Raw genomic sequence first — 9,414 nt, forward strand, 5'->3', positions numbered from 1 at the left:
CTCATCCTGGCCNGAAAGCTCGTCGCCCCCACAAGGTTTGTCGCACTCGAGTTCCCCTCGCCTGTGAGAACCGTCACCAGCGACGACGTCAATTCCTTGTTTTTCGCAGTAAGCCGGGAATAGATGCCATCCGCAGCGGAAAGAAGACCGAGGAAGGGAGCCTTATTGCTTGCCATGGCCGCCTCCAACAAACTTGGGGGAAGATGAGGAACAACCAGCACAATCGCCCGCGGCAGACTTTGGTCCTCGCCCTGCTGTACGGACGAAGTTGCAACGACAACAAGACAGGCAAGCAAAAGAAATATAACAGCAACCACAATAGCTGTTCGGTACGTTGCCCGGGAATTCAGCAGCGCCTTGATCTCCGGTGCATGAACACCGGGCTGCGTCACTGGTTTCACCCTTGATGCCTCTCGCGCCATGACAACTCCTCAATCTTCACTTCTCTCGTGGCTACCGTGCTGGTCTCCGGTTGCTCACATGTCATTAGTTCTAAAGAAAGAACAGCAATTAAAAAAAAAACAGTGCAATAATCTTAGCCTGCCTGAAAAACAGTTGGCACAAGAATGGATAGAGAAATAAAAGGAGGAGAGTACACAAGAAAAAGTATATACCGCAGTGGAAACGATTTTGTCAAGTGACGGTTAGCGTATTTGCCACCTTTGCAATTACCGGTTCATTTGGTTTCCTTGCGGAGAATCTGAAACGAAGCAAAAACAAGAACAACAGATGAAAACACCTGTAGGAGAATCTTATAAAATTTGGGCTGAAATATCATTGAAGTCAGCTTCATGTGCGGCTAAATAATTGTTCTCGCACCCTCACGTTTGTCTCTGCATGGGGCACCGTGTCAGTTTCATTGCTTCCTCCCCCTGTGGCTGCGGGGTACGTCGGCGTGGTGTTCAAATGCAAAATAAGGACAAGAAGCACAGTACATGTCGCTGTATAGTAAATCGAAAAACAAGGCATGAAAGATCAATGAGTAAAAAGAAGAACATATACGTCGTGAGCAAAATTTAAAAAAAAACACACACACTCATATAAGTCAAGGAATTGCGCAGCACGTGAGCATCACATGGAGTTACACTTTTTTTTCCCCTACTTTTGTTTATGTACTGCGATACCCCACTACTCCCATGGTTTGCATACATGAAGTGGAGCAGAGGATATGAAGCTTGACCGCCCAGTGTGGGTGCTGGTTCATAGAAAAGGAAATATGGTGAAAGAGGCCGACATTTTTTTTTTTTTATGTACTGACATGTGGAAGCTGTTTTATGTTGCTGTTTTTGTGTTTCACCACATTGGCTGCTTCTCTTGGAACAATGACCATCGAAGCAAAACAAAAGAAGAGACGCACCACAAACAAACCACAAGAAAAAGGAGATGCAGAGGAAAAGAGAAGCATCAAGGTCACCCCCCTTTCTTTTCCCTCCCCTCCCCAATTCCCTTTTCTGTGGCTTGACTGCATGTAGTACGCAAAACACATCTCCCTCCCACCTAACATTCATAGCAAGGAAGTTAACCTAATACATATGTGTATCTCTGCGTGTGTGCCTGCGCCTTCATATGCAGACCCTTCTTACCTTCATCCTGCATCAGGAGATCGGAAAGAAATCAACGTAACCGCAACATATATATATATATATATATATATATATCATAAATAACAACCATTTATAAAAGGAAACACAAGACCATCCGTTTTGAATTTCTTTCTGCGCCCATTTTCATCTTCTTGTTGTTCCCACAACTCTCTTAATGCTTTCGTAAATAGCATGCATGCGTACGTATATACGTGTATCTACGAAACTTTAAATAAACATACACACTCACCCCCCTTCTCACACGCACAAAAAAAAGGTGGAAAATAATGAAAAAAAAACTTTACCAACTTCAGTGGCAAACTGCATCATAAAAATCTGCCAATGACTCATGTACTTCGTCCAACTCCTTTTGCGTCAGGCTGGGTGCCAATATGAGGGCTCGCTGCGCGTCCTGCGTTAACGACTCCGCACGTTTCAACATATTTGAAGGGATGCGTAGTCGATGGGTAATCTTGTCACATAACTCCTTGATTCCTTCAACTGTCCGTTGTTTTCCATCCTGCGCCCGACGCATGACTTCCTGCATGGCAGCGACACGACTGTCCTCTCCAGGGGTAAAGCTGATACTTTGTAATGCTGCCTGTGCTGTGTTGCTCGCCAGGTTCATTTCTTCCAGTGTGGCTCCTGGTGCCAAAGCGGCGTCGAGCTTCTCAAGAGCACTGCAGGCCACGCAACGATGCACCTCCACAGAAGTGTACGTTGCACGATCCAACAAAGATATACGAATGCGTGTTAGTCCCTCTTTGACAACTACAACGCAATGCGCCTTTTCCTCCCTAACGAGAGCTTCTCGCTCTGAACGCTCCAATTCAATTAAAAGTCGACGATACAGGGATTCACTCTCACTTATTTCATCTACGCTCTCAACACACAGTATTCTACGATCCTCAGATTTTGTCAAAGCCATAGGGGCAAGTTGTCGCGTGGCACTAATCGTTTGATGCGAATAAGAGGTCCCTTCCCTTATCGTCACGGCAGCCTGTGTGTCAGCACCATTCGTGGCCAATGAGGCAGCAGGAAGAAAACTATTAGAGGAAGCGGCATTCTGTGGTGCTGTTGAACTCCTTGTGGGTACCCTAATCTCCCCTTCTGTTGGACGTGGGCTGCGGACCTGGTTTTGGTGTGTTGAGCGTAGAGTCAATTTCACCAACTTCTGTAAAGCACCTGTGTTGGGAAGGCCAGAGACAAGAACATCTCCAAGTATGTCTTCTTCATATAGCGTCCGAGTGTCCTGAAGAAGAATAACGTTGGAATAGCAAACGTCATTACCGATCAAACCTTGCCGGTAAATTCGTCGTAAGATCTCACACTTGCACATGCCAACCGTGGCGTTGACGCTTATAGGAAGCAGGACTTCTCGGTTCTCGGTAGAACACTGTATATCCACCACTAAATGTATCTTTTCCCCCTCGGGAAGCGGATCACCAGGAGGAAAAGTCTCAAACTTATCGGCTGTGAATTCAGGCCGCTGTAACCAATTCAGTTTGATGATTAATTCGGAGGCAAGTTGCTTGACGTGTCCAACGCACTCCGTCACGTGCTGACGCAGGGTACCCATCTCTGCCTCATAGTGCGCCTTCAATTCCTGCAATTCATATTCCAACTTTTGCTTGAGCGTTTTTAGCTCGCTAAAAACTAACTGAGGCCACTCTCCCTCCCTCTGTAATACCTGCGTCTTCAGCTCCCCAAGGTTTGCATCCAGCACTGTTTGTAACCCACTAGTTTGTTTTTTAGAGGAGCCTGGCTGCTTCGTCAGATCGACAAGGTGAGATCGCGAGCCACATTGGGAACCATTCATTTCAGCAATGACTTTGTCCTGCCCCGATTTCAGTTCCTGAGTAGCTTGTACATTATTTGCTATGCTTTGTCGCAATTCCTGGATCACCTCCGTATTACTTTCTTTGGGAACATTGTCGCCGCATCTCTCAGCTTTAGACGAGCCATCCGACATGGTGTCTTCACGTGGCATATCGTCAAGGCGAGAACACGGAGAACGGGGCCCAACCATCATGCTTACAGACGTCTTGGAGTCTGGGAACATGGTGGAACTCAACTCCGTCACAACATCGCCGTTTAACTCCCGCGTTTTTGATGCAATCGGACGCAGGGGGTCGTCATTGTTTTCCCTCTTAAATTGTAAGGCACCATCTAACAGCGTCTGGCGACTGGAACATTCACTGGCGCCTCCGTACTGGCTTTGCTCGCGTGCCGCATCAAGTGTCTTTGCTGTTGCGTCGTCTTGAGACCGCATATCATCCCTCATCTCGCTTCCTACCTCAGCACAAATACTTGCCCGCCCGTCGTTTGTCGCAGTAGTTGAATTCCCATGCAATTTCTGTATGTTGTTACTCAAAAGCACTTCCGGTGTCAATTCCTTAACGCCCATGGAGAGCTGAGATGCAAAACGATCCAGGTTTTTGCGGCTAAGAATATCTGGCCAAACATCAGATCCACACACACTCTCAACACTGCAAACCGAAATGTCAAAAAATTTATTTTTTGATTTGTTAAATTTCAGATGCGGGGACGATTGTTCAACATCCGACGTTACAAAGCAGCCACGGGCACCCTCCTCCACCTCTGATGCCACTGAGGCAATGCCCACATGTTTGCCTCTAGATCTCCTTCGCTTAACGCAGAATGTGTCATCGTCAAGTAATTCTGGGTGCAAAGTTGCTTTTCCGTCCGACAAGTCCTTTTCCATCTGATAAAGATTCTTCTTGTTTAATTGAATAGATTCCCGCTCCCTTTTGACGGATTCAGATGAGGAATGCCCCCGCGAAAATTCACTACAACCAACACCCACAGCGCCTTCTAGCACGCACGGACTTCCCCATACTGTTTCCCTTGATGTCACACTCTGCTCATTCCAAAGCATCCCGTCCTCCACCTCGTCGGCCGCATTACTGTAACGATTATCTGCGTCATCCTTCGCCGTTCCCAGTGGCGGCATGCTGCTGTTCTTCACCTTCAAATCTGGCGGTGCGGTGAAATTCTCCTCTATCGCAAGATGAGAGGCGTCCTCCGCACCACGGCAAGCAGTAGGCGACAATGGCGCCTCTCTACTCATAGTATAATGCGTCAATTCAACAAGAAAAACCTGAATTGTGTCAAACCAACTGCGCCAGATAATTACAAAAAAATAATATTTGTAAAGCTAGCCTTCAGCCTTTTCAGAGATGACGACAAACAAAAAAAAATGACTTTTACCTACACTTCTTGTCTTCTAAATTACTGTTTCTTCGCCTTTGCCGCCCACACTCACACTCACGCACTCGACCTATATATGTATATATATTTATAACTGTTTGTTTATGCACGGGTTGAATAAATACTGCTGCTGCAAAAGGGTACGCAACTTTGCCTTCCTGCCTTTGCACAAAATATATGGATACCTAAATCTCCTATTTTATCTTGCGGAAAAACAACGCATTCACGCATATACACGCACACACAGAGATAAACAGACACACGTAAACATAAAGAAGCAAAGATACGAACAGACATGCCGTACAGGAGACGCAGCCTAAACATATGTATATGTCTCACTCGGAAAAGGGCACAATTCCAAGCGATGCTGAATTGCGCACAGTTTAAAGCGTTTCCACAAAATTTGTTCCTTGCTTTATTTCCCTTTCTCTCTATTCATTTCACACGCCTTCTCCCATACTCTCCCTTCCCCCAAGTTCGATCAGTTTCTTTGTGTGGGAGTCCCCTGCCATTTTTTTTTTCTTCCTCAGGGGGTTTACACCTTCCCCACCCGTTCCCATCCTTCACACTTCCCTTTATACTTTTTTTCCCCTTTTCGCAGTTAGCACTCCCCCTCCATTGTTTCATTCGTTTTGTACAGTCCCTCAGCCTTATGTCTCTCCCACTCCTCGAATTTTTTCCGTTTTAGATTTCGTACTCGTTGATGCTTGTCTCTCGCCGTTCTTTCGTCGATGTGATCCTCCTCCTTTCTTTTTTGCTGGACCATAATCAGTGGCGCAATAAACATACGCACAGAGACATATTTGTAGTTTTATAAAAATAAACGCATATGCACCATCCCAGGGCCACACCACTTCCTCGTGCTCATCACCCCTCCACCCCTCCACCCCCCCCCCCCCACTCTCTCTGTCCCGCAGACGTGTCTGCGCCCCACACACCTCACGACTTATCATTGAGGGCAGCGGAAAGAAGCACACGGCGGGGCAACAAAGGATAGAAGGATGTAAAAAAGGTCCTTTATGAAACAACAAACAGCAATAAACAGGTGACTCAAGGCCATCCCCACTGGCATATGCAGACCTCACACGCGCATCTTCACACTGCCGTGCAGATTCAAAAAAAACAAAACGAGGAGGGGGGATACAAGGCGCAAAACAATGAAAACACGCAGTAAATAATACGGAGGTAACATCATAAGAAAGAGGAACAATTGAACAAAAAACGGCAGGCAGTCCTCAATTGAATGCTCTGTTTCACCATGCCTCTTCCCCTCCTATCAAATCGAAATGAAGTCCACTGCCCTTTAGTACAAAGAACAGCAAATATACGGGCATCGATTCCTTGCAAAACTAGTATAACGACAATAACAAAACAAAGCCCAAATCAACTAAAAACGTTGGTGAAAAAAGCTTTCTTAAAAAGGTGTAGACGCATATATATATATATATATATATATATATATATTATTTTTATTATTATACATACTTGGGATGAGCCATGCTTTTCCTCGTTTTTTTTTTTGTATTCACATTGACGTTCTCTTGCTCATCCTTTCCCCCCCCCTCTCCAAGCTCTACTTCTGAGTGGAAGTCGTGCCACGCACATCGGTCTGCTCCACACGTCGGTCAACAACACCGGCAAGCGAGCCAGGGTTGCGATCCACGTTGGTCGGTCCACCAGCCTTGTAGACACCCGTATACATATTCTTGTCGTCGTGAAACTTCACGGCGTCGGCCTTTGTTGCGCGTGCCTCAGGAGAGCTGTTTGCAACAGTCCCGATCACCTCATCCACGGACTTTTTTAACCTGGTCGCAATCTCAGGGAGAGCCTTGTCGGCAAACTCCGCGTAGGTGATCTTGCGGGCTCCCTTTGCCTTCACCTTGTTGAAAAGTAGATCGGCGTCCGTGCTAGTGAAGGCCTTCCCAATTATTTTCGTCTCCTTCAGCATCTTGGAAAAGTGGGCGTTGTCCATTTCTTTCGAGTGTGGGCCACCAAAAGAGGCGAAGGCGTAAAAGGCGTTCTCAAGGCTCATTTTTGAAGTAGTGGATTTTTTGTTGTTGTTGTTATCACGGTTTACCTTTAAACAGAGAATCTTCGGAGCAGCGCGGCAATGGAAAAAATACACGCAAATTAACAAGCAAAAAAAAAAAGAGAAGAAAAATAAAAAGAAAAAAATACAGATACAAGTTTAGGTGTGTGCATTCACGCCGATGCGCTTCAATGCAGAGACCACAGATATACATGCAGGTGGGTCCAACCACTGCGGCTGGTGCCAATAGGGAGGACGTCAAAGACGGCAACCCACCAGTTCGTGTACGCACATACGCACACACTGTAGCATGCATGCACTTCCAGAGAGAGACGCAAGCGCCGTAACTGGCGTCACACATCCTCAATTGCTTTACTCTCTATTCCCCCTTTCCTCCTACTACAATCTCTCACTCTCGACCACCTCCCTTTACACTCCACTGACGATTACATGGGTAAAAAAAAAAGAAAAAAATATCAAAGGTGCAAACACCAGAAACAAACAAAAACAATACCCTACCACCACCACCAAAAGGAGTGGGGGTTAACTTTTTTTTTTTTAGTGATGTTTTCTCGCATCACTTCAATGTCCCGCGGGCCGGGGCACCCTCGTAGAATAAGTCCGTTCCTGCCAGGTGAAGATGCAAAAACTAAAAAAAAGCACGGACCCCAAAAAAGAAAGAAATGGGTATTAATGCCAAAAGTTGATTGCACAATCATTCAAAGAACTCTGCACCTAAACTGTGGTAGAGTCCGTGAACAAACACCAAGATTGTCACCAATGCGACGCTCACAGCGTGGACGTCTTCGCCGAGTCACGGTCCAAATATGCTCGCAGTCGACTTGTGCCGCGGCTTGCTGCTGGTGCCGGCATGGTCGAGGCTCCTGTACGACAATTTTTAGTGCATCCTGAAATATCAGCTGAGTAAGGGGCAAACGCAGGAGTTGTACTTCTCACACACCGTAGTGATTCTAGTTCCTCTACTGCGTTTAATAATGTCTGGGTTACATTACCTCGTAGAACTTGTTGCTGAGCAAGAAGCGCATTCCGTTTCGCTTCTCGTTGGTGACGCCGCTGTTCCAACTCCGCCACCTCCTCACGCGACCCACCAAATGACAAGGTACCAAACTCCGAGGCAATTTTCAAAGACTGCGGCACAGCATCTGCAATGCAGCGGGGCAACTGCTTTAATGTCCCCTCAATATCCTTGATGGCCGCAGTTGCTGTTTGATTTACAGGAATCTGCTGACGCACTTTGCCATAATACTCTGCATAATTCATGTAATGATTCGGCTGACAGTAACGATTTGTGTACGCCTCCAGTTTTTTCTTGAGGTTAGACTGCCGCTGCTTTTGCCGTTCCCTTAGTCTTGTCTTACTTGCGACGGAGTTCGCCACACCGTTGACTTTTGCCTTGTCTCCATGTGCTAAAGGCCCACTCCTTTCAGAACATGTCACAGTGCGCGAATGAGATGGAACAAGTAACAATTCGCTCTGATGGCCCTTCTCTCTGTACGCACTTGAGGCTCGCCACTCTGCGCGTTCGCCATAATTTCGAGGCTGCAGAGACCACTCAGCGGAGGATGGCCGATTAGACAAAACATCCTCGAGTGACAAACCAGTGCGCATGCCAACTAAAGGCGACCTACGCAACGACTCGTGGCACGTGGACTCCTCCATCTGTCCAACCTCCACAACCTCACAGCTCCGTGAGGATTGTTCTACAAACTCCTCCTTAAGCACAATAGATTCAAGAACCTCAATTCGCTCTCGTAACGCCAAGTTCTCAGCATTGAGTTCTAATTCACGTCTATCAAGTTCCAGCTTGGCATCTTTTACAACATCAAACGCATTTCGCAGCTGACCGTTCACAGCAATAATATTTTTAAGTGCCTCACACGCTTGAAGAAGCTTCTCTGCCAATTCATTCACCCTAGCGTCATCAATACCACCCTGCAAAGTGTATTTAGGAGAATGCCAATCATCAACTTTTACAAGACTTTCCGACGCCAGACCTCTGTAGTATGCCAATTCCTTCTTCATACTGGCCACCTCCGCACGAAGCTGACGGATGAGCGCGGACTTTGCATCCTCGTTCACGTGTGGGATATTCGTGATGTTGCGTGCCTGGCCAGCGTACATAAGAGTCAACAAGGTCTCATCAACATCCCGGTCTGAGGGACTAATGCATGCGATCATGGTGGTCAGAGAGTTGCCACCCAGGGCGTGTTTCAGTAGCATAGTCAGCTTACTCTCTCGGTAGGGGATGTGCGACCTATCAGCTGATTCACCATTCTTTACCTTCCTCTTGGCACTCGTGGCGAGGGCCGTGATGACTCTTGCAAGAGCTAGAAGCGACGTGTTGATATCAATCGACTCCCTTACCAGCAATGGCGATGGATTCCCGGAAAGCATTGCAAGCTTCTCCGACCCTGCTAAATCCACAACGGAAAATTCGGCCTTGATGGGGGTCTCTGGCGAGTCGGCGTCCAAGCGGGTGACGTATATGGTAAACACGCAGTGTGAACGTGATGACTGCTGATTGATGGCGTGGCTCCCCATAACTTTCTC

At 46.9% G+C, this 9,414-nt stretch overlaps 4 protein-coding genes across 4 annotated transcripts in view, besides 6 other annotated features; all 4 read right to left on the reverse strand.

Annotated features, from left to right (window-relative positions):
• The window catches only part of TraAM80_08505 (uncharacterized protein), a gene marked incomplete at both ends in the record, with an annotated part of 498 nt that extends 76 nt beyond the window's left edge, over window positions 1–422 (reverse strand). Inside the window, one exon of the mRNA XM_029385255.1 lies at window positions 1–422. This exon is cut by the window's left edge and continues 76 nt beyond it. Coding sequence (XP_029234909.1) covers window positions 1–422 — 422 coding nt within the window.
• A 1,208-nt stretch (window positions 423–1,630) lies between these two features.
• Window positions 1,631–1,658: a microsatellite.
• A 235-nt stretch (window positions 1,659–1,893) lies between these two features.
• TraAM80_08506 (uncharacterized protein) lies at window positions 1,894–4,674 on the reverse strand (the record flags this gene model as incomplete). The annotated part of the gene is made up of 1 exon (XM_029385256.1): window positions 1,894–4,674. One exon carries the CDS (start codon window positions 4,672–4,674, stop codon window positions 1,894–1,896), a length of 2,781 nt encoding a protein of 926 aa, XP_029234910.1.
• Window positions 4,675–4,885: 211 nt separating this feature from the next.
• Window positions 4,886–4,907: a microsatellite.
• A 131-nt stretch (window positions 4,908–5,038) lies between these two features.
• Window positions 5,039–5,077: a microsatellite.
• Window positions 5,078–5,684: 607 nt separating this feature from the next.
• Window positions 5,685–5,713: a microsatellite.
• Window positions 5,714–6,246: 533 nt separating this feature from the next.
• Window positions 6,247–6,278: a microsatellite.
• Window positions 6,279–6,387: 109 nt separating this feature from the next.
• TraAM80_08507 (flagellar associated protein) lies at window positions 6,388–6,846 on the reverse strand (the record flags this gene model as incomplete). The annotated part of the gene is made up of 1 exon (XM_029385257.1): window positions 6,388–6,846. The coding sequence occupies one exon, from the start codon at window positions 6,844–6,846 to the stop codon at window positions 6,388–6,390; it is 459 nt and encodes a 152-aa protein (XP_029234911.1).
• A 107-nt stretch (window positions 6,847–6,953) lies between these two features.
• Window positions 6,954–6,989: a sequence feature (A-rich).
• Window positions 6,990–7,632: 643 nt separating this feature from the next.
• Window positions 7,633–9,405, reverse strand: TraAM80_08508 (putative kinesin-like protein; the record flags this gene model as incomplete). Its single annotated transcript, XM_029385258.1, has 1 exon — window positions 7,633–9,405. One exon carries the CDS (start codon window positions 9,403–9,405, stop codon window positions 7,633–7,635), a length of 1,773 nt encoding a protein of 590 aa, XP_029234912.1.
• Between the last annotated feature and the right edge of the window lie 9 nt (window positions 9,406–9,414).

The sequence above is a fragment of the Trypanosoma rangeli genome (genome assembly GCF_003719475.1).
Source record: "Trypanosoma rangeli strain AM80 chromosome Unknown Tra_15.4_contig_00424, whole genome shotgun sequence".
NCBI classification, from domain to species: domain Eukaryota; phylum Euglenozoa; class Kinetoplastea; order Trypanosomatida; family Trypanosomatidae; genus Trypanosoma; species Trypanosoma rangeli.